Genomic DNA, 25,943 nt, shown 5'->3' on the forward strand with positions numbered 1-25,943 from the left:
TTACACCAGCCACATTTCCCTTGCATTAGAAAGCCCCTACTGCGGTTGGTGGTCTAGTTCAATGTACAGTCTTTAATATAGAGGAACCTAGATCATTATTGGTATTTTTTTTTGTTAAATGTAATATTGTTTTTGTCAAATTCACCCAGGCTAGGAAAACCCAGTTTGTGACTATAACATTGGTGAACATTACTTTGTACCTCCTCCTCTAAAGTCCAGTAACAAATCAGTGTTTTCTAGTCGGGAAGTGTTGATTTTTATTTACCGGATTACAGGTGAGTTACGACAGATGAATGAAAATGTTAGAAATGGGCCCTCTGCATCATAATTCTAGTAATATCTTGTCATACCAACAGAAGTAGCGTGCTCGTTCATATTGCAACTTATAGATCCTGCAACCTGAAATGCCAATGCTGTTTGCCACGCCCTCCTGAAGTGAATAAGCACATTTCTCTGATACACACTCCAGATTTAAGATGTGTTTTTATCTTTGAACTGAATCCCCGGAGCGTCGCCCCCACGCTGGGAGCCTGTGGGGGGAAGTGAAATTAGACGTCCAATTAGACAAGATGTTTCCTGTATTACAGGGCAGGATTCATTAGGGCATGTTTTACTGCGGTGTGGTAGGACCACAGAGATGGGGTTTCTTATTGTGACCTTGGAACAGAAGGTGCATCTTTGCATGTGTGCGCTAACACACTCATCACACAGCACATGTGCAGAGCAGGCATCAAATCAATGATCATATGCGAGAGCAAGCAATATTTTTACAAGTTCATGATTGTTATTTAAAAATTTTTAAAAAAGACAACAGTGCCACAGCATTGCAAAACATCAAGCGTGTTATTGGTGTTTTTATTTTTAATGATTTGACATGGTCATTAAAGACTTTCTCTTTTCGATCATCTTTGATTTTATACAGACAAAGAGATATATTTGTCTTATTTATTATTATAATACAAATATGCAAAGATGGAAGAAGTACTCAGATCTTGTACTTGAGTAAAAGTAGAAGTACCAGTGTGTAGGAATACTCTGTTACAAGTCCTGCATTCAAAATGTTACTCAAGTAAAAGTAGAAAAGTATTAGCATCTAAACATACTTAAAGTAGCAAAAATTAAAAGTAATGTATAGTCATTGTGCAGATTGGTCCATTTCAGAATAATATATAATATGTTTTGATTATAATTATTGATCATCAAAGTGTTATCAGAGCTGGTAAAGGTGCAGCTAGTTTTAATGACTTTGTATACTGCAGGGTAGCTTGTGAATTTACTCCAGGTGTAACTAAAGTCTGATTTAAGTGTAGATTTATATTTCACACCCTTAATCCAAATCTGTAAAGTAACTAAAGGTACAATATAAATGTAGTGGAGTAAAAGTACAGGATTTACCTCTGAATTGTAATGGGGTAGACGTAAAATGTAGCATAAAATGTACAAGTACAGTACTTGAGTGAGTATGCTTAGTTATTTTACACCAGTGATAATATGACATTAAATACATTAAATATATTACAAGTGCAATGAAAATAAACAAATGAACATTTTAAAGACATATTTTAAGTGCTGGTTTACCACACTATATAGAGATTATTGTCAGCTGCCCTACAGGGTTTTACTATGGATCATATTCCGTACTTGTAATTCTTTGTATGTTATAGAATATTCTGTAAGATCAGTTATATTTAATGTCAGTACTTATAGTAACAGCAACATTAATCTGCTGTATTCCTGTACATGTTGCCAGAAGCAAGATTAGAAAGAAACAGGTGGAAATTTTGGAATTTATGACCAATATAGTCTTTTTGTAACAACTAATGTATGACACAAACTTGAGAATCATTTCCTGGTGTCTGTAACAAAGCTATTAATATAATATGTATTCTTTAATTAGTTTCTCCCAAATAATAGGTTGAGTTTTTAAATGCAATCTTTATTGTTATAGTCAATTTTTATTCATTTTACATTGCAACTTTTCATTAAAAATGACTAAGATCAAAGCAGTAAGAGCTATTCATGCATACACTCATTTGTTCTCTTTAAAATACATATTTTGTATTCATTTATCTGCTAAGTTATAAAATGTGCTCAGAATATTGTGATTTAAATAACCACAGAAACAATTACACCGTTTATTCACTGGGTTTTCTGCAGAGACGAATATAATCGCTTTTGTAAAACCCTGGTATTTTAATGCATCATTGCCTTTTGGCATCTTTGCTACGGACTCTGACACTGTGATCATTTTCTTCAGGGGGGAAAGTGTTTTCTGTAATACTGGTATCTGTAATTTCACTGTGTCCACATCGGGCAGAACATGGAAGCTTGTTCTGAGTCATAGCAGCAGAATATCAGGCAAAATGATGCTTCAAAGAAATCACTAGTGGTTTCCCAGCTCACAGCCGCACTCATTTCCACCCCCACTATTTCTTGTGAAGTTATTTATTTGTTTACTTTTTTGGCAGAGTCGCTGCTCAGATCATGGATTAGTGGAGATATTCTCTGGCTCATTTGCAGGCTAATTTGCTGGGTTTTAGAGGCCCTTGTGGACAGTTTTGGCCTGTTATCTGTGGAGTTGCATACATGCTCCCTGCCAGTTCCTCTGACAGTCTAAAACCAACAGCACATCGGGGCCCATCTTACCACCAAGGCTCGGGGGCCTCAGAGCAGCTCAAAGCACGACATGGAGCAGGATGAGCCCTCCTCCATGGATGATCATCCGAACCCAGTCTCACAACTTCTGTGCCTGTCCTAGCAATGATCATAATGCACACAGCCAATTATCCATGTTGCTGTTATACCGATGTTTAGAAAGTCACTGATTATATCAGGATATAAATAGCAAGGCATACATTTAATATTCTGCAACTGTTCCAATGCATATACTGACCCTATTAAACAGATTCAGCCAGATACATTCATCCTACAAGAAATACAGATTCTTAGTGAGCAAGCATTAATTGTTACAACACTATAATCCATATTTTCACCCACTTAAAAACACACGAACAAACACTCCCACTTATAGACTATTAACAGTTAGAATCCATTTCCACCTAGTGAGGTTGATATACTTTCTTAATGTAAAAGTGAAAACAAGTGTTTTATTGTTAGTATTATTGTTGTCAGAATTATTATGTTGTTATTATATCTAGAATCATTATTATTATTATCAGGGTTTTGTCCAAAAGGGATGCCAGAAAACAATAATTTTTGTTCATCGAAAACTGTATTACTCCTCATAAAAATATATAAGTCCTGTCAAATAGAGCGTCAGACGGCATGGACAAATTTCTTTTTACGTAGCTCATAGGGGATGGATGTCCGGTGGGTCTGCAGTTGGCAGGCAGCAGGCTTACACTGAAACTGTGATTTCTGAATTAGATTGTTTCTTTTACTATCCTTTCTTCTGTAGAGGAAGTAAAGAAACCGTACCTCAGGATTGATTTGTGGTTCGAGGTGCAATATATGACAAAACTATTATTTTCTGCTTCGCTTTAATGCAATGTTTTGGCCGGAAAGCGGGCGGGCTATAATTTTGGCCCAGACGTGACGTTATCGCCCTCATACTATATTCTTCGAGAAAAAAACCTGATTATTATTATTATTGGACACAATAAAATAAAACATAGAATTATGTAGTATTTTCCCCCTAATCACCCATTGCATGAGCACACATTACAATAAAAATAGTATCATGTCTTATCACATCAGACTGATAATCTTTCATATTTCCTTTTAAACGCTTTGCAAACATTGTGTGTAATCGCCTCGCACTAAACTTCCAGATAGCTCAAAATGACCGGTTATCTCTGCTGGAAGCAATTAGCGTTTTTTATTACGGCCATGGAAGCTGAGATCATAACACCGGCTGTTGCCCTTGTATAAAAGAGAAATAATTAAACTTCCGTACTGAGATTTCTCTCCTGGTCAGCCTCTGATATCCATACATCACTGATACAAATCCAGGTTCAGCACTTAAGGCTTGATGAATACACAAAAAAAAAGAAACTGGTTAATCTACATAAATACATGTCAAAATCAATTTTGAATCATCGTTGAACACATGTTCGTATATGCAGGATATTTAAATAAAATATGAATAAATCATTAAAACTGCACACATAGCAAGAAACTAACATCAAAGTGTGGGCATGAAAACACGCAGACAGTTATCTATAGTAGTATTTTCTTACTTAAGAATAAGAACCTTTAAACACATACAATGTTTTATTTCTATACTGAATAATACATGGTTTTGCAACATAAGAATAGGGATGTAGCACACAATAGATTTTCAAACACATTAACATCCTGCAGTTCTTAAACCTTGTCATGCTGGCCAGCTCAGATTCCCCCTGTATCCTTCCTCTCCCAGTAAAAGTAGTGAGGCACAGTAATATTTCACAGGGTGTGCATGTTGAATAAAATAGCTCAGGACATAAGCTTTAGATGTTTCCCCCTTTTTTCCCCTAAAGTACTGCTGTCACACTGAAAACACAAGTCTTATCTCAGCTGTGAGAATTGCCAGCCTCTGCAGCGGGTCACACCAGAGCTGCATTATCTCTGCGTCTTCAAACCTCAACGCTTGCACCGTGTGGATGACCACATTATGGCACATTGAGCTATTCAAAACATTTAAACTGACTTATTACTAGCAGAGCACTTACACTGATGTACAATCAGTTGGATGTGTAACAGTTTGAGCTCTTTTATTCAGTGCCAATTGTCCAGGAACATTTCCAATAAAAGGCAACCTGAGGCTGTGTCTTAAAAAGTGTCAAGTGAGACAACTTAATTCAGGAACAGTTTAAATAAAATACATGCATTTGCTGTATAACTTTAAACATAATATTTATGAATAAGCTTTTACTGTGATGACCCTAAAAGTAAGGACATTTTGTTTTCTTGGCATTGTTTAGTTTATATTGTTAAAAAGCACTAAAATTGTTCATTTTCAATTCTGATCAATCAACCTGATGTCCCTGATTTCCCTAAAGTCTCGGAGTAATTTGGACTTTGCTGAAGTTTAAAAGTATTATCTACGTATTTTTCACTTAACGTAGCACTAATTGGATGCTTGGCTTGTTCGATTTTGTCTGCGTCTAAATGTTGTGATTCTTTAATTGTTCTTGTAATAGATCACATTGTGTTTTTGATGTCAATAATACTGGAAAGGAAAGAAAACAAAGATACCCCACCCTTTTCAGCTTAGACTAAGCGCGTAAAGATATATTAAATAAGCTTCTTGAAAACGTGCATAGTCACAATTGCAAAAAATGATTTATTTAAGGGCTGAGAAATGCTACTGGGCAAGGATTTATTTATTCAATGGTTGGGTTTCTATTTTACAGGGTGGTCCCATGAGAGATATTGACTGTTGCATGGGTGCCCTGTGTACACAGTACAATAAAGCAGAGGTGTTACATGCTGTATTTACGAGTGCAAACAAGACCAGAAAATATGATGCATTAAAATATGAAAAGGCATAATTAAAATGTAATATGAAAAAGGATAAAGTGGGATGAAAAGGAGTTATTCAGGCTTTGCTCACACTGTGCACATCTAAGAGAATTGTAAAAAAAGTATAGCATTTTTTACGACAGAAAAAAACACTTTTATTAGACACTGATAGTGAGAATGGAGAAATTTGTGAAATGCTTTTTTACAAATATGCTTTTGTTTCTTTAAGAAGACAACATTTTGTATAACGAGGAACAATACAAACCACAGAGGGAAATAAACAAAGAAGTGAAAATGGATCAGGCTTCATTCAGCTGCTAACAATCAATTCTAATTGATCGGCCTCAATCGTGATCCTGCAGATCAGCTCAGGACATACCGAGCACAACTTTATTTGCAAAAGTATCCCCAATATTAACACCGATTGGATGAATTTGACTGACAGAAGTAATATATATATATATATATATATATATCTGCAGAGGAATATATTGTTTACGAGGACTGTCCAATTTATTGTTTGAATATGATTTATAACAGTGAGTATATTATTGCTTGCGACTATTGTCACCATGAATACAATTGTTATAGAATAAATGTCCAGTGTTCAGCAATAACATCTTATAGATTTTACCCCTGGTATCAGTTTGGATGTTCACATTGTGACCCAACTCCAGTTGCTATGACATCCACCCCAGGCAACTCAATGGAAATATAAAATTGAAATTGGCTTTCCTCATTCTGACAAAATCTTCTACAATTACACTCCAGGAAAGGTATTTTCTGACTTCCTATACTGTTTCAGTATTATATTCTTGCCACTTGGACTGTGATAAATGCATATTTATTCAGTTATTTCATTTCAGAAAGGAGATTTTCAAATGTCGATATTAGATTAAGATTCCTATTTATTGTCCAGCCTTACATTCCCATTCTGTTCTTAAACTACCTCTTTTATGAAACATTTAATTTGCCATTTTGCAAACTCTGAGTGGCTTTCGTTTACCATGGTATGAATTATATAAGCACTTAGAAACACAATCCTCTTGATAGCATGCACAGTAGATTTTAGATAACCCTTTGAACTGTCATGCTCTCAGTGAGAGCTGGAAGGCAAACACAAATTGATTCTTTAACACGGACCAACTGTCTGAAAAAAACAGTGGGCTTTTATATAAGCTGGAGAGCACGATGAGAGGAGTTTTTTGACAGAAGTATGCACCATCAACATGAATTATGTGTATGATGTCAATACAAAACAAGCAAATCTGCCTAAATGAAACAACTCTCAGTACAGAAGAAAGTTTGGAAAGTCTGAAGGATTTCACTTCTTTCAGATTTTGCTTAAACTCTTTACTGTCTCTTTATGGATGTGTTTTCTTATGGGTATACTTTAGAATTTTATTAGGCCAGACCTAGAGTGCGCTGAGAAATGACAGGATGGGGATGGTGCCATCTTGGTTCAGCGAGGCCCCAGGCAAGCCACATGTAACCCTAATGAGTCGCTTACAATTTCAGGCTCCGCTTGCTCTCAAAAACCAAAAGTAAACTTTTGTCTTTTCCCCCCTCACTATTCGGGGACCTTAAGAGGATTGTGGGGTCATTATTTATTCATGCTATTGTGTTTATTCACCAGCCTCTGTGTGTTGCAGGAGAGGGAATAGAGCAGCTAGCGCAGACGGAGTAAAAGCTGATAATTATCCTCTATTAGCATTGTTTTTTTCAGCCACGCTTTAAGTCGGCTCAGTTGATGATGGAGCTCTGATAGAGGTCCAGAAACAGATTACCATGTGCACATCTTTGAAGTCTGAAATCATCCACAGAGGACTTGCCAGAGGGGTGTGGATGAATTTATAAGCCCGGGCCTGTTTTTCTTGGCTGTTAGAGAAGATATGCTGTCACCATGTCAGTAACAGACATTCGTGTGGACCAGAAGCTCCTTAAGAGCAGCTCTCACATGCCTGCAGCATGTTGTTAACAGCTAGAGGTGAGGAGATCGGAACCTTTACATTTCTATCCCAGAACAAAGAAAGCCCCAGGGAGCCTTGAGCGGGGCTACATGGAGGGATTTGGCAATGTCATAGCGCATCAGTACTAACATTTTGTCAAAAAACTAGTGACGTAGAAAGACATTTTAACTTGGAATGTATATACTAAGGAGGTTTGGAAATGGATGAATTGGTTATTACTTCCATAATAACTGTTAGAAAACATTGTGTTCTCCCATTGAATTGGTTGTCCACTATCTGATGTGAAAATGTTCTGGGTAATACTTAAACAGTTGCTGTTCTCTTTGAAGGTGGAAGTGCAGCAGTAGTACATTTCTCCTCACAGAAGAAAGTTCAGTTGATTTCCAGTCTGATTAAGTCTTGTGTTTGTCGCAGAGAAGTCGAAACAGATGGCGTGCTTTGGCGTGATTGCAGGGCACACTGTTTCTCCAACACAGAGAAATAGAGTGGACTGGATAGATGAGAGTGGCATAAGCCAGGCCGGGCTGTGTGTAGAGGATGATCTGGGGAGGGAGTCTGTGCTTTCTCTCGTATCAGCCACTCTTGCTGCTTTTCATCTTCCTAGGTGATACTCTGAAAAGCCACCGGCATCAGCACTTGTGCTTTTTTTTAATCTTGGATTGATATTTTCCTCCTCCATGCTGAGAAATAGATTAGCACTGAGTGATTAGATCCTTGAATTGGTGTAATTTAAAGAGGAGTGGGGGTTGGAGAGGTTTGATCTATGAACATCAACAGCGTTTATGGGAGTGGTGAACTGCTAATTTGATATTAATCACTTATATCCAACTATTTTTAACATCCAAATGGATCTGCAGGCAAGGTTTTGCATTAATGACCAAGGATTTTTTTGCCTGTTTTCTGTATTTATTCAAACCCTCCATTTTTAATTTGGCAGTCACTATCTCGTAAAGAGCATATGGAGTTGTAAGTAATGGACGCTGGTTTTAGAGTGCTGATAGAAATGTTGTGCCTTCTGTGGTAATGCTTTTTCATCGCACAAATATAATTTCCATTTTCTCTGTAATGGTTATGTCTATAAAAAAAACATTTATGGTATTTACAGTTTGTTTTCAACCTTATTATGCATTATGTTCACTCTCCGTCATTATGGTATTGATTCCTAGCAGGTAAACGGCACCGTCAGAGTATTTTTTATCATTTTTCCAATGTTGGTTCATAAAAGCTCTTTTCCCACTTCCTCTGCAAATGTGTCTGCGTCCGTTTGCGTTTTTCTTGTTGTGTAGTTTGGTGTTGGGTGTTAGATTATGTGTAGTGCCCTGCACAGTTACAGTTTGTCTGACAAATGAATAAAACTGCATCACCTGGGGAAATCACGGTAATCCTGCAGCAGGCATGCTTTTAGCATAACCTTGGGTAGATGTATAAAATCAACAAATACCTTGAGTGTGCTTGATTAAAAAGTGAAAAACCAAACTCTGCAGATGACACATAATCACAATGCATGTAATTTCTTGCATTTGTGAAGCATTAGGATTATGACTTTTCAAAGCCGTCCCTCTGAGCTTTGGACTGTATTTATTTTTTGGTGAGATGAGATCACCTATCAAGTGGTAATTTCATAAAAGGCTAGTTATGGCTTACAGCTGTGCAATAGAAAACAATTATGTCAATTTGGGAATCATAATGCAAAAATTAGAATTAGGCAATCTTGTTTGTACTGCCTGGAGAGATCTGACATATGTGATTACACCCTGAACACACACCTATAACTCATGTTCACAAAGCACAGCAGTGAATTAGAACATGAATTGTATCTTTATAAATATCTGGCAATTTAGTGACTTTTGATAATTTTACAGCATAATTTCTTTTTTTCTAAGCCTCATAGTTATGAATTGCAGTCTGATATATAAATCCTTTTGATGACATGTTCATTTATTGATCATACACCCTCAGGTTATATCTTACAAAGACTGTGAAAAGTCTGCTTTGAGCCCAATGTAAAGACAGAATTGAGATTAATTTATACGTCTACTAGAACATGTTTTATGTAACACTAAGGAGACCTTCAGATTTAATGTCACTCAGTATGTGTGTAGTTATTTGGCGGGAGTGTTCTTAGATCTTCTTCTTGATCAAATGTTTTGTCTTGTCTAGGCATTAAAAATGACCTACAAATTCAATGACTCATAGTTCAACACATAATGTAGAACTGGGGTTTTTGTAGAAAAACATGAGGGCGTTAATGTCACTTCTGGCCAAAATTACGGCCCCGCCCACTTTCCGGTGAAAATAATACATTAGAGCGAAGCAGAAAAATAATTGTTTCTTCACGTCTTAAAGCTGCTGAGTCCTATACTGCTCCTCAAACAACAAATAAATTCCGAGTTACAGGTTCTTTACTTCCTCTACAGAAAAAAGGACAGTAAAAGAAACAATCAAATTCAGAAATCACAGTTTCAGTGTCAGCCTGCTGCCTGCCACTCTTCCACCGGCAGACCTACCAGACATCCATCCCCTATTAAGAGAAAACCCTGTACAAAATGGAATAACTAAAACCAATCCAGTTGATATATGCTGTATTTATATTCAAATGTAGTCCTATTGGCTTTCCTGGGCTAGATAACCAGTACTATCTCAAACCGTATTACATCGTTGAAAATGTTTCTGGAAATTGGTCTGAAACCGTATTTAAATATACAAAAAGAACATAAAAAAGAATTCATGGTACTAAATGTGCTGAATTAATTACTAAATGACAGCCTTGCCTTCAATGGTGATACTAAAGGTCCTGTTAATCTAATGTTACATAATCATTTTGCAACCTTGTCCTTCCTGACCTAATAAAAAACATTACAATCTAATTTCAAAGTATACTGTATATCATCACCAACAATTCCTAGCCATTTTGCAGGTCTTTAAGCCAATATTTCCCACATCTTTCATCATCTTACATTACAGAAACGTCACGAATGGGCTTTTTTTCCTTCAGTCACAAAGACGTTGAATTTCTAAGGCTGTCAGTGACACAAAAGCAGGACTTACCCTGCCTTTCCAGAGTCTTTGAAGTTCAATCCAAACCAAGAGCAGTGATATAGAAGGCAAGAGGGCACATTTAATCAGTCATGGCAGAGCTCAAATACAGCCAGCCAGTTAGGAGAAAATCTAAAAGGGCATCAAACCTTCTTTCATGGGTTTAGCAGCTCTAAAGCCTTTTGTATCGCACAACATTTCTAGGACAACATGCTTCCCACTAGTGAACATTTGTGTAGCAAACTGTAAATACACGGCCCCCAGAACAGGACATCATTAGCAGGACAAAGTTGAAACGCTGAAAAGGGAATTGATGATGCTCAGGTAATTTAAAAGCTATTAGATATCCAATTAAGGTACCCTGTCAGCCAGAATACCTTGTAGGCACATATAACTCAATTAAATGGCCATTATTTGTATTGGGTTTGGCGTAATAGGCTTATTTAGAAAACCAACTGTTTTCTTTTCCCCTTTTCACAGGACTTACAATACATCCTTAATGCTGCATCTTACTGGGTGAACTAGATATTATGACTTAGTGTTCGAGTCCAAGCAACTTGAAAACTCATGGCCCATTTTCACTGAGAACTGCAAAGTGCACTCTGCTCATGATTCATTCTAATTGCTTACCCGATCAGTTATTATTACATGTAGGATGAACTGTGGAAATTATCTGACCAATTTAAACTGCACATGAACACAAAAGGTTGTATGTCACCACTAAAATGAGTCACTGGAGGAGGAACACGTCCCTGCCTCCTTTTTGATGTCTCCAAAGAGAGCTACTGAAAGGAAGGCCTTCATACATGAAAGCTGTCTTTTCTGACAGATGCCGGTAAGAATCAGACATTAATCTTAAGCCTGTCTACCTGACATCGCTCTCATTATCTCCTTTTTTTTAATCTGTGCAATTAGATGTCTGCTGATTTGAGAGCGTAAAATGAAAGTGAAGAAGACTTAAAAAAGCGTCTGATTTTAACAGAGATTATAAAGGTGCACCTCCACCAGTGAGCACGGAACAGTACTCTTGACTAGGTCCGGTGAGGAACAAAGCATCAAAGAAATACCATCTTGTACGATGTGCCCACACACAAATACAGCCCCTCTATTTCGCTTTGACGTCCACATGCAAATACAATGAGGACAGGAATTCACTGCCAGGCCTTCGATGGCGGTGGGAACAAAAATCAATTAAATAAAATGGAACAAAAGCTTTAAACATCACATCTTGGAGTGAATTCGACTCCACCTACACTATATAACAAAACTGGTACCCGGAGCAAATTATGCAACATTTTACAGATCTGCCAAACTGCCAACCCTTCACACACCCCTGTATGAATGCTACTAAGCAGCTGTCAAAGTCAATGTAGTGTTACATATTTTTGTTGTTGTTTGCCCTGGTGTCATTGTGGAATATTTAGTTGTGAATTTAGCATTTGCATCTAATAATAAATGCCGGTACATCTCAAATGCATTTGCAGACTGCCGTGCGCTTTGATAAAATAAAGATTCAATGCCATCTGCATTTTAAAACAAGAGTAGCTGTTTGATGATGACACTCATCCTCGCCCCCCCTGAGACTCTGAGTCATTCCTCTGCGTCCTGCATGCTTTGTGTGCCACATGGCATCAGTTGACGGTATAGGACAGGCGCCGAAGATGTTTGTTTTTCTCTTTACCGCTCATCTGCAAATAAAGTACATCTTTTATAGATGCTGCCTGCAGCTGTAGTCCTTAAGCAAACAGATAATTCCTGTTGTCACTGTGGAGTCGCACATCTGCTTCATCTTGATCGCTATTGTGGGTGTGCAGTGCATTTAAGAAGCTATGCGTAGATTTTATTTACCAGGCTGGGTTGTTGAAGAACTTTTCTCTCCTTTAATGTGTTTACATTTGTTTGTATAGCTTCAGAATTTAAAGCAATTGGATGCCAAATTAAAAGGATTAGCTGGGTTTGGAGAGAAAAAGAGAAAACTAAAAAGCAGGACTCCAGATGAAAGATGTTGACTCTTCTTTTTCAATTTTCTTTTCACTTCCTCTCTCCAAATTATATTCTCTATTTACTTCACTTAATTGTCTCTCCTTAGGCCTGACAACCATGCTCAAACAAAGGCATTATTTAAACATAAATCTGTATATTGGTGCAGTGACATAGACTGATTCTGCCTCTCATGCAGAAAACTGGATCATTGAGATTAGGCTTATAGTTTCCAATGCGTGATCCTGCATTAAAAGGCAATTCTACATTAATGATTCCAGTTAGTGTGGGTGTGTGTGTATTAAACAATTGCACTGGTGTTTCCTCCTGCCTCCACTTGTTAGTCGACAGATGAACACGAGCAGAAGCACACAGACATGCAGACACAGATTGATCACATTAACATAATATACAGCTGCTGTCAGACGTATTTTGGAGCACAAGGTGTATCAACAAATCCTTTTGAAGTTTGTAATTATTTATTGATTTGAACAATGAAACAATTAGGTGCTAAATTGATTAGTTGAGTGACAGAAAATACATTTAAATTGATTTGAAGTTAGAAAAAGCTTCTTAAAATGGGATGATTGGCCTTTCTCGGTCTGTCTATAATTGTAAATAAAATATCTTTGGGGTTTGGACTCTTAGTCTGACACAGGATAAGCCATTTGGAAACGTTGTTATTGCCAGTATTGTTTATATTTATTAGTAAAATTAACTGATTAATACACCCCGAGTTAAGCAATATTATTACTACTAAAGTTGTGCGAAAACTGTAGAAACAAACTCGGTTGAGAATGTGCCTTGAAATGGGTTGTAAGGGCATACAATGTTTTATATTAGTGCTTATCTTGTCTCATAGTTTGCAAATATTCAATACTGTTTGACATGATGTTTTAAACTATGCAGCCTTTCGCCCAGAAACTGAATCTTGTTTTGGGAAGCTTCACTGACAAAGCTTCAGGCTATCTTGGGACATTTTAAATGTGCAAACCAGTATATCTTTATTTAATATGTTTGCTATAAGCTACCAAGGGAGCTGTCAATTTAATATATGTATTTGTTTTGTAGAATTGCCGCAAATCAATAAACAGGAGTGTGTCCTGGAAATATTGGATTTCTAGAATGTTTGCATACGTGCAAACATTTATTTCTGCTTACATTAAATACAAATTGAATTCAGAGAAAATAATACTTTTTATTGCCACAATATATCAGTTTGATAAAAAATGATATTTCTGAAAATCTAATATATGTTTTTCATACTGCCCACCCACAGTTTAGGTCTACTACCTTAGGTTTACTCTGTGCTTGCTAAAAGCTCAGGGTGGTCCCTTAGCAGGAGACGTCACCTTGCAACCAATGGATCTCACGCTGTATCTCTGCAATAGCCTGTCAGCATTCATGTGTCTTCTCAAAGGTTTTCAGTACAGCATAGAACACCTACTAGCTTATTTATTAGAAGTTGTAGCGTTGTAAAAAAATCTATTGATGCATAGCTGTCCGCCCACATTCTCATGTTTCTGCTGCTGTTCTGCGCGTGTCTCTCACACGACTACCACATACTGTTATCGCTTCTCCCTTGAAAATAAATGTCACTCTTTGAATTAGAGGTTTACATCTCGCACCTGAACCACTTTTATTATGTTTTACAACGTGCAGTGCGGAAATGTTGAGTTAATTCCATTTATAATATCTGAGTCCTTAGTTATAGAATCAAAATGAATTTGAGTTTGGATATATTTTATGAAGTTTAATAATCAACTTTGAATTAGAACTTTGAATTTCAGACCATACTATTTTTATTGCATATCACAGTCACCAAAGTCTTTTATTGGGTTGATGCCGAGTTAATTTAGACCTTTAATGCACTGGTTAGGGGTCTGTGTTTGCAGTCAGGTCAAACCAGGCAGTGATTGGCACTGAGGCTGTCAGGATCTTAAGCACTAGCGCATGGTCCAGGGGCTCCTAAGTAAAGGTCCCCATTTGCTGCTGTAAAAGAGTGAGTGAAAGCAAAGGCAATGCACTTTGGCAGCCCGAGGAAACGTCTCTGGCCGTGTCAGGCTGTGGCACCTCGCCTGCAGAAGCCCTGTCTGTGGCTTCAGGTGTCTTAGACATGAACGCTATCCATTTAACACAGCCAGACAGTAAAAGCTCGGTGAGCAGGACTAATGGCCGCTGAGCATGACTACCTTGACCTCATTTAGGTTATGAATTTGACAATTTCTAAATCTTCTCATCTGTCTTTGCTATGATATTCAATCCAATACAGCTCGTTTTTAGATCTGCACAGATTTACACTTTCTGTACCAACACTGCATATATTTTTTTTATTCTCAGTATTTTGTCATATTATACTGTATGTGTTTTTTTGGTATACCTATATTTAATCTAAATATGTTTCCATATTAAAAAACATTATAACATTAATGTTATAATATTTGCATTTGTTATAGTTTTTGATTGTTTTTAATTGTTTTTTAAATCATTTTTTTGGTTGTTTTTCTTACAATTTATGTTCTTTAACTGTGTTTATGTATGCACCATATACACTGATGCAAATTCCTCATCTGTGTGAACCTATTTGGCTGATTTCTGATTTTATCCTTCATCTGAATAATTTGAGTCTTGCCTCCGGTGTACTGGTGACTCAGCAGCGTGGTGTTGTATGGAACACGCGTAATGTGGTGTCTTGGACCTATTAGAGGGATTCTTATAATGACTGTAATAATGCTCTTTTCAGCAGCTCTTCCTCTCCTGGTAGTACATTGCAAGCACAACAGTGTGAGGGTCATTAACCCACAGCATGGCTGCTGCACCTCTGTACCCATTACCTGCACAGAGAAATGAAGTGTGTGGTGCGTAATATATATGAAGCACAAACGGTGACTCTCTTGGGCAGTGGGCGGTCGCTGCTAGAGTAGGGCTGTGCCTGATATGTTAATATTACTAATTGTTTCCTAATTAGATGCGAGTCAGTGAGTCGTATTTTAATACTCTTCAGGGATCATTACAGAGCGAGAGGAAATTTATCTCTCCTGATGGATGGGGGTCCAGTCAGCAGGAATGTCGGCACGGAGAACGACGGAGCGATGAGAAAATGGAGAGAGCACCAAACTGATGGCTTTGTTCGCTGCAGTCATGTTACTTAAGTACTCCATTTTCAGCGTGGCGCAGGGCTGCATCAAAAGTTAATCACACATTAATAGGAGCTCTGTGGAGATTTAACATTCCATGACAGCATGGGGAATGGAGCCAATAAGCCCTGAAAGGAGAAATTGTATGATATGCATATGCAAAAATTAGGGTTGCATATTAAGAAGCTATAAATAATCACAACTGTGAGGTATTCAGACTCTGCTGTCAAGGTGAGCGGCCAGGCTGATCCCTTAGTATTTTATATTACTGACAAGTAGCAGAGATGGAAACAGAGTAGGGAAGGATTGATGCGGGTTGGATTCATCTCTTGGCTGGCAGGGGTTATGTGTGCTTCCACAGGAGGGGGCATTATTACCCAACCCCCATGTAGTAACGTACTGTTCCTTCTGTTTGGCGCTCATTTCAATCTATAATTGTTGTAGATTGTTGAAGGGGCAGTTCTGTTGGATTGTGTGTTTTCTTTTTCTTTCAAAAGTGTGTTGTTAGGGGTACTTTAGTAAATACAGCTCCGGAAAAAATGAAGAGACGACTCCAAATGTTTCTTAAATCTTTATCTCTACATGTATGGCAGCCATTCCAGTGTCTTTTGAATTCCAACACAGAGAAATATTGTCAGTAGTTTATAGAATACAATAAAATTAAATCATTGAACTCAAAGACATACCTATAAATAATAAAACAACAGAAGATGATAATGCTGGAGTGGTGTCTTAATTTTTTCCGTTGCTGTATCTCTGATTTGACAAGCTCCTAAACTGTTGGCACAAACTATGCGTAGACGATACCTGAAAAGCTCTTTTTCTTTTCATTTTTGTTTTACATTTAAGCATTTAACCTAGAATTGTTCTCCTCCTTTGCATTTAAAAAAACCCCAAAAGGTGTTTTGTTGTTTTTATTTCTCTAAACCAGAGCCTGGCGTTTTCCTTTTTCTATTCTTTCTCACAAAGTCATTTCAGTTGTTTGTATTGTTCTTCCCAGCTGGGGTGAGGTGGCAGAGACAAAGACAGATGTGTCCCTGTTTGTTTTTGAAGTGTCAGAGCTAAGTCTTGCCTGTGTGTGTGTGTGTGTGTGTGTGTGTGTGTGTGTTCTGCTTCTATGTGATGTTGCCTGTGTTTGGGTGTGTTTCATTCCCCCCCCCATGTGTTGTCTCTGTTTGTGGTCCACAGGTCCTCCGCTGCATTGTTCATCTGCCTCCTCCTCCCCTGTTGAGCAGCTCCCATACCCTCCCCCTTCCATCTCAGCCAATGAGAGCCAGAGAGGGTTGCTAGGTAACTGTGCGGCTCAGCCAGCCCAGGACTCTGACTCTGAGGATGAGTTTGGCCCCAATTCATTCTTAGTTAAAACTGGCTCAGGGAACCTGTATGCTCCTGCCACTGCAACTGCTGATGGTGAGTTGCTTTTCAAACTACTGTTGCTTTCTGGAGGTTAGCCTTTCCCTGCTCCTGGAACTGTTGTGTTGTAGGTCATGCAGATGGCTATAGGCAAGAATATGTCCCATTTCTTTTTCTTTTCCTGAGAAACATGAGAGAGAGTTGAAACTTTTGAGTCGATATGTAGCCTCAGGAAAAGCACAGAACTCTCTGAAGCGAGGTCTGCAAAGTTCAGAGCCTCGCTCAAAGAGATGGACGATTTTGGTTCAGTAGGAGATATTTGTCACTGATATTTCTCTGCACTTTCAAAGTGTGCTGGTGGGAGTAACCATCTATCAACCCTCTATAGAATTTTCAGAAGCAACAGCCTACATGCATCCTCCGCACCTCAGATAGGAAGTTAGCAAGAAAGAAACCCTTTCTACCAGGTTCCAGTCCCGGCTTTATCAACATAAATCACAAGTATATATCACACATTAAAAATAAAAAGATTCTGTCATTTTTATGCTGTCATTTAACAATGCTGTTTGAGATTGATTCATTTTGAAACTCTACTTGGTTTCTCATTCATTAATGTCAGCTTCTTATTCCTTTTGAAAGACCCAGTGTTTCCTGCTGTTGACTACACACTCATTCAGACTGAAGGGATAACACTCACACTGCAAACATGCTGTCAACAGTTGAGGAAAAATATCACTAAGTAGCAGTTAAAGTATGCCCAGTATCAGTTCACATGCTAAAACATGTATTTACTTTGAAGATTTTATTTTGAATGTGACTATGGCCAGCTGTTTGGCTTTTTGTGGGCTGAACTTGTCTTATTCAGTTGCTTAAATATTGGCTTTTTTCTGTATGACCTGTTGCTATAGATTCATCTTATGGTATCCTCACTAGCTTTGGAGGCCTTGAAGCACACTTATATGTTGTTTATAACACCAGAAACACTCACTGCATGACACATGCAAAGTTCATAGGCATAAAAACATTTCAAGTGGTTTTCCTCAAGCTAACCTCAGGAAAGCATGCTATTATGGCCACATCATTTCACAATGATGTGTTGCATGTTATATATTCCTGTTTATGATCCATCTACTTAAAAATACCAAATGTTGTCATTCATACTCAGCGATTTATGCCACACATTTCCCATAAGTCATCAATTTGCATGTTGAATAGGGTATTTTCTGATATTGCTAAAGCCTTTCAACTGCAGAAGCTACTTGCGTCTCCCACTAGCACGGCAAACACAAAACAAAATAAAATGGTCTAAATAATTGATCAAGCTTCAAAGTTAACTACCCAAAGGGTTGAATTACATCAAACTCCAAAGTGCCCCTGCCGCCAAAACCTGGAGAATGAGTTATTAATCCCGTCGCAAATCCCCCCCTAATTCCACAGCAGCAACACGCCGGTCACCAGCAGAGACATGACTGTGCTTAAGGGGACATGGGTGGAGGGAATGGCCTTTACCGCAGCAGATTTGTCTCACAACAATGACACTGATTTGCATAGGTTAGCCTCAGGCTGTCAGAAAGGAGTAGAAGAGGACTGAGGTGGAATATCCTCAGCTCTACAGTAGTTTTTACCTTAGTCATGCACAGGCTTTACGATTCCTGTTCTATGATTCTGCTCGTGAGTACAGCGTCGTTCCCCCTTTACATCTCTTGTAAACTGTGCAGACCTTTCACCGTGCTGCAGTTGTGTCTGAAAAAAGTAATTAATTGTACAAAATAAGTTTTGAATTGAGATTCCTGCATTGTTCATGGTGTAATTAGAGAACAGCTCTGACAGTAAGGAGCCAATTACAATCAGAAAGAGGACATAGAAGAGCCTCTACTGTTTGTTCACTTAAACCACCTAATGAGCCATGTAAGCTTGCTCTATGCCTTCTTGCACATTTTCCACATCACAAATACTTTATAAGCTTGCAGATTTTGTTTATTTAAATCTGCTTATCTTGCGTTTTTGCTTAAAAAGTATTTTACCCTTCAGCTCCAGTGAGCAACAATATGTGCTCCAATTTGCTGTTCTTTGAAGCTCCAGCTTGAACCTAATGAAAAAGTGACTAATACAGTTGATTCCATAAAAAAAGACTTGCATGGTTAATCCTGATTTATATTATATATTGTCTTGTATTTTTAGTATTTGTTCGTGTTCCTTTTTTTCAGAGAGAAGAGTGATTTACACTATTTACAACATTTCCAGCCCCTCTGCTTTTGTGGCAAATAATAATATAAAACCTAATTCCTCAACTCAGGCTGGTTTCATCATTTCAGGGAATGGTAATATGTCATTAAAACGTGTTAAAAGTGTAGGGAGACTGTTTCCTTTAGGAGCATAAACCTAATTTTCCCAAGGTTGACTAAATTAGAGTGAGCCAGGTAGGTAGGTTGTGTTGTAGATTTGGAATACAGAACATAGCTACAGTAACTGCATAGCCAATGTTAACTAAATCAAAGAGCATACATGTCCTGAGTTGTCTAATGACATTTCTAGAAAAGGAATTCAAATGTCTTCCTTTATATTTAGAGGTTGGAGTAAAAAAAAAACGTAATGCAGTCTTACCTGGTATTAAGTATGCAGCTCAGGTTTTCTGTGAGAATTACATGAGCAAAAAAGGTAATTTAAATGCCATCATTGAAAAAAAGGGGGAAAAAAGTGGAGTATCATAATCAGATCTGTATAACATACAGGTCAGTTATTGAAGAAATATTCAAATTCATAGTTGACACGGTGCAGGACAAATTTAATTTCTCACTGCCGGTAAACAACCATAGGAAAAACCATGTAAAATAATTGGCTCACAGTATATGTGTCGCACTGGAAAACAGGTGGCTTTTTATCACTTCAGATTGCATTTGCTCAAGGTCCTCTCTGAGCCCACGTACAAGACTTGGATTTTGAACAAGTGAATGCTCTCAGCAGCATATCGTTATTCACAATAATAGCCTCCAAGGCTGCAGCTTTTTATTTTATATTTTTTCCGGATCCTTTTTTCATTTGGACGGACACTGAGCCAGAGTTTCTGTAAGGCTGACGAAGCTGCTCGCTGAAGCCTGCAGTCCTTTTGTGTAGCATGTGTTTCTCCGTGGCCCTCGGCTTTCTCTGAGGGGCTTCATCCTGGGGAGGATGCCAGTGGGGAGCCCGCTGCCATGTTGAGGCGCAAGATCTGAGACACTGCAACCTCCCGGTATTAGCATTTCTTAATGCAAAACAGCATGGGGTCGGCCAGTGTTGGCTTTCAGTGCTGCCGGGCTCCCTGGTGAAAGGGCCCGCACACCACCACCTCACAGCTGACCAAGCAGGAATGCTAGAAGCCTCAGGGACGTGGTTGTGTTTGAATTTAAATAAGTCTTCATTTGAACTGCTTAATCATCCCCCCTTGTCTGCAAGGACGGGGGAAACGTGGTTAAAAGAGGTCACTCCACGAAGTAATTCATCCACCACCAGACACCATGAGGAATGAACTATTGGCGGCTGAATAATAATTTAATGAGTAGCACATGGCCCCCGAATGCCATGCCCCTTTTTTTTTCTTTTTTTCTTAATATGTTAGATTTTGGTATTTGGGTTGACATATCAGAAGGGATGGGTTCCTCTTGATTCTGATGTTGGGTTATCAATGAACTGAAGCCAACACACAATTTTTCCAGTTCCATTCAACTTGTTGTTCGTCAGTGCACAGAGACCATGGATAATGCATTTTGCATACCTACATATCTTCTTTTCATTGACATAAATTGAGATGCATTACTTTCATTCCATGATAATTGCAGACCATCTGTGCCCTCTAACAAAATCTTCAACCGCTTGATGGATATGCAGCGGAGTGACACACAGGGCAGAGCATACATAACCACTTGTCTTGTTCTTGCTAAGACAGCTCAAAGAATGACAGAAAATCCATTTGATCTCAGAACGGGAGAGAGAAGCCTAGTCCTAATGGATGAGGTTGCAATCAGTGGTAAACCTCAGATGTCTTTTTTAAATTATTTTTTAGAAAAGAACATTTTCCTTCTGCTATTTTATATTTGTATATTTGAGTTTAGTTTTTGCATTACCATTTTATTCAACATATGCATTACATATATGGTATGGAAGTAGTTTTTCTAGTTTCATAGCTCATTTGGTGTCCTCAGTGAAGGCTGCTGACAGGATGTTATTTGTAACAGCAGGTTTTTCTTCCTCTAGTAATGAAGGTGAGCTTATATTCTGATTCCAGAAGGTCTTTTCCCCCTTATTACCATGGAGAGAGCCAGTCAAGAGCTGAGCGTACTGCTCGCCATGTGTTGTTTTTGATACCTGTTACCTCTCAAATGAGTCCAGGAAAGACAGCTAGTATTCCCGCATGGCTCTTCCCTTCAGACCTTTCCTAATGTTGCAGCAGGTCCGGCAGAGAGAACCAGCTTGAGGGAGCCAGGAGAGAGTGAAGCTTCACTGCCTTCATGAGAAATTGTATTTGGTTTTTTTTATAGACAAATGCTACTCAACTGGAAATGTTGCTCCTATGATTAGCCATAGGGGATGTAGCAGTAAGCAAGATTTAATGATTTATCTAGGCAGGGATGGCTTTTGATTAATTCTGTATCGAATGTTTCACACCTCAGTGCTTTGACCGGGTGTCCGTGGCATGTCATATCACTTTATTTCATCAGGTGTGACCATCGGTGCTGTGGATTTTATCCACTGTCCTTGTACAGAAATAGACCTTTTCTCTGGACACCTTGCAGAAGAGAAAATTATTTCTGAATCCAGAGGTGCTCCAGTTTGTATGTTATCAAATGTAGCAAAGATGATGTCAATCAATGCTGCTAATATCGCTTCACATAAAACTTCCAATTTTTACATTTGACATTATTACTATCATATCAATTTTGGTGTTTGGTTAAATGACTGATATAAAAAATGTAATTTAATATACAGTTTAAAGAATATCTTATATTGTTTAAACCTGGGTAGGGCAATATCTTCAACTATTTCCTCTCTTGGTTTTGTTGATTTGATCAGCTTTCACAGCGACTCAATACAGTCTCTGAGAATCCACACTGCAATGTGCATATAATAAATAAATGAAATAAACACTCAATTTATTTTCTATTTTCTTCAATACCCTCATCATGAAATTCATCTGCTAGATCGTCTACATTGAGTAATTCATCACAATGTAACAGTGAACACACACAATATTTATTTCCACCGAAATGTGTTAACAAATATACAGATTTAAAATCTTCAACGGAATAAAAATCACATTTAAATGTATTTAAACTTTATTTTAGAGTGTTAGATTTATTTATTTTTAAATCCTAAGTTGCTCAATTGTCTCCCCGCACTTATACACCTTAACATAATTCCGTCATGTCTGTTATCTCGCGTGGCAGGGGTTGAGGTCCCAGCTAATGAAGTGGATTTCCTTTAATTACCTAGAATGGCGTCAGGAGGCTTTAAACAGCGCTTACATCTGTTAGGAAGAAAAATGAAAAACCACACATTCTCAGACTGAATGGATATCTTGTGGCTTCAGTGTTGAATGCCATGTGAAAGTTTAGCCATTGTAGTAAAGTCCTCCTTCTCTGTCTCTCTGATAACAAATGAATGTCCTTTTCTTGCCAATTTCGTTGTGCAAAGCAGGTCAATGGAAAGCCATTTATTTTTTCTGTCCTTTTGATAGTAGTGAGTAATTGTTGCTGAATCACCACATCTGCGGGGGTCGTCTTGCTTCTCGTCTTTCTGTTTATCTCCACAAAAATAACAGTGACTACTTACCTGCCTGTTGAAGCGTCATTGGTTGGGCAAGGGGTAAACATGCCTGCAGTCAGTAAGTGAATTTAAATCCTGATGCATTGCTTGTTCTGTTTTTTCTATACAACATGTTCTACAATGCATTTAAATGCCGTGACTTTTATGCAAAAAGGCGAGTTGACAATAGCAACAATTCTGTGTAGACTAAAGTATTTGGAGGGATCTAAATGTACAGACTTCTCTTAGTAAATGGGCAAAGTATTACGTAGCAGTTTTTTTGATTCTCTATTCAAAATAATAAAATAGCTATAGCTTAAAGTAAATATTTCAGCAGATGATAGAAATAAAACTTGACTTAATCCTTAATCCATTCGGAAACTGACTGATTTAAAATGTGGATTAGATGGTGCATTTATTTATTGAATATTTTGTTACAACTGAGCAAACATGTATAACATTTACATATGATAAAATCACAACAGAATGTAAAATATAAATGTTCATAAATTTCGCAGCAACAGTTTTGCTTTAATATAAATTATTTGATCATTGCTCAAATTAAATTGTCATATCTGACTAATTCTGAATTTGACTAGACCTGCTCAAATCACCCAAACAAAGGGGCAAAGTGGTTAGGGGCTTGGCATGGGAACTGGAAGGTCACTAGTTCAGGTCCCGGAAAGACCAAGTCCTACTGTGGTGTCCCTGAGCAAGGCACCGTTCCTTACTCCCCGGGCACCGTACATATGGCAGCCCACTGCTCCTAACACTAGGATGGGTCAAAATTCTTGAATTTCCCCACGGGGATTAATGAAAGTACATCTTTCTTTCTAGAAGAGTTCATTTGCATTATGCAAGAGCCCACTAATATTTGCAGTAAATACAATTTTTTTTTTTTTTATTGTTTATTTCGTAGTTTAAAATACATATAGCAAATATTCACTTGTTAACCCACTATTTGTTTACCGAGCAGTAAATGCATTCCAGAGCAGTGCAGCATTTGTCCCAGTGATATATTTCTCCGCGTACGTCTGTGCTGTCCCTGTATCAAATTAGCATAACCTTATTAATGGCTTTAGGGATCAGCTACATTACTGAGCAGGAGGGGGGTCATCAACAACTGTGTGGATCTACCTCATACCAGTCTATTGTTCATCAGGACCTCGGAGCACAGCTCTCTCTCAGCGGCTCGGCTAATTACGAGGGCACCATTGTGCAAAAGTGCGCACAGTATGGAGCCATCCATCAGCGTGGCAGATTCATGATGTCACCTGTTTCTGCCAGGTTCCTCCTATAGAACATGTATACGGCAATGAGCCAGAGTTAAAGCAGGTTATGAAGGTGAAGACTTTTTTGTGAAGGGCTAATGAAACAAAATACTAAAACACTATGGGGTGTGGAAATGGCAGACTTCCTGTGGAGCACTTTTTGTTAAAATCCTTGCAGGCAGATGTTAGCATGTGCTAGACACTTAAATGCTACACAATACAGTTGTTTTTGCCCACCGACTCATTTGTTAGCACATTACCTGAACACACAAAAGGCTGTCTTCCCACTTTCCTAAAATGCCTGAAGCACTAAGGCTTAATGCTGCTTTGTTCTCAGCAGACAGTTTTGCACCTCAACAGTTGGTTCATCCATCTATCTTGATTGACACATTGCTGATATAGAAGCCGACCCCTAAAAAATCTGAAATGACACAGAGCTTTTCTCAGTATCACTTTAGTAAAGGATCTGATTATACACAATAAGCCATTGGTGTGTCTTTATTCCACTCTCTCTCTGCTGTGAATTGCCAATTTAGTGTTGTGGATATCTGTGAAACAAGGGAGGCTTGCCGCCTTAAAGAAAAGCCACTCTTTCACTCTGTGTACAGCCGACAGTTCATTGATTGATGAATGGCTTAACAGATGTGGAAATAAATGGATACACAAGGACATTGGTCTTCTATTTGTGAAGTGCAGAGAGTAGTGCCTTCAGGACCACTGGGTACAATATGTACTATGGAATCCATTTCTAATATTTTAAAATTCCCTGATGTAGAGTGACAAGAGAACTGGTAAGAAACCTGAAAATAAAAAAAAAACTCAGAAAATCATGCATCTCATAATGGCAACACTTTCATAAAACAAGTGATAATGTTACTGTGTCTAAACAAATCAAACACCCTTCTTAGGATAAATAATTGTTGGTTGGTCGGTTTTTACAATTGGCCAGCTAGTGTGTTTACACAGGAGCCGCTGTCTGGTCAGAATAAACTATCGCAGGTTTCCGTGGGAGCAAGAAAGCACTCTCTGAGCAGTTGGAATAAATAATGAGCAGGTTCACGTAAGGGCTGTGCAGCTCGTCATTGAAATAAATCTTATGATGTTAATGTATCTGCTGGTGAAACTATGGCTCATCATTCATCAGACATAATGTAGCAGCTCAGGTAGTTAAAATAACTCCATAAGGCTCTTGTTACTCTGCTAGCACACTCACACACACACTTTCACAAATCTTTTAGAAAATGCATCCTCAGTGGATCTGCAGTAGTTTTGAAGCTCTGTATTTCTCTTATTCTCTAAAGAGTGTTCTTTTTTTCTTCTTCTTTTGCCTCCAGACGGAGCCTTTCAAAACCATTCCCGGCTGCGGACGCCTCCTCTACCGCTCTCCCACTCCCACTCTCCCAATCATCAGCACCATGCGGCCTCCATTAACTCCTTGAACAGGGGCAACTACACACCACGGAGTAACCCAAGTCCCGCTCCGACAGACAGCTCTGCTCCTCCTGAGGGTCCAGCTAGTGGGCAAGACTGCACACAGGACAACTGGCTACTCAACAGCAACATCCCCTTGGAAACCAGGTACTGTGCAACCCGTCTCCCTGACGATGTATAGTTGTTGATAATGAGCTTGAGCTGGTGCTATTGCAATGAACCCAGGTTTTCATGTTGTCCCGCTCTGTAATAAATTACCACAGTGCTATCTAGAAGAAAAGCAATACTATGTAACATAACCTGCTGGGGGCAAAGGCTTACATTTGTGATGAACATGATTCTGTGGCAAACAAGAGAAAAGTGCTGCGTCTTACGTTAAAATGTTGGAAGCTATCGAGTTTGAACAGCAGAGTCATTGAGAACTTGAAAATGAAACAATTCTGGCAAAAACATTACATTTGGGCTCCTGTGAGCAGGCTTCATAGCTCCTCCAATTCAGCACCAAGATTTATTTATTTCAT

General features: G+C 38.3%; 1 protein-coding gene across 1 annotated transcript in view; it reads left to right on the forward strand.

Annotated features, from left to right (window-relative positions):
• Window positions 1-25,943, forward strand: part of tenm4 (teneurin transmembrane protein 4) — a 114,625-nt gene that overhangs the window by 8,235 nt on the left and 80,447 nt on the right. Inside the window, exons 3-4 of the mRNA XM_063907848.1 lie at window positions 16,778-16,999; window positions 25,326-25,569. Coding sequence (XP_063763918.1) covers window positions 16,778-16,999; window positions 25,326-25,569 — 466 coding nt within the window. The remainder of the gene's footprint in view (window positions 1-16,777; window positions 17,000-25,325; window positions 25,570-25,943) is intronic.

The sequence above is a fragment of the Eleginops maclovinus genome, chromosome 18, assembly GCF_036324505.1.
Source record: "Eleginops maclovinus isolate JMC-PN-2008 ecotype Puerto Natales chromosome 18, JC_Emac_rtc_rv5, whole genome shotgun sequence".
Classification (NCBI taxonomy): Eukaryota; Metazoa; Chordata; class Actinopteri; order Perciformes; family Eleginopidae; genus Eleginops; species Eleginops maclovinus.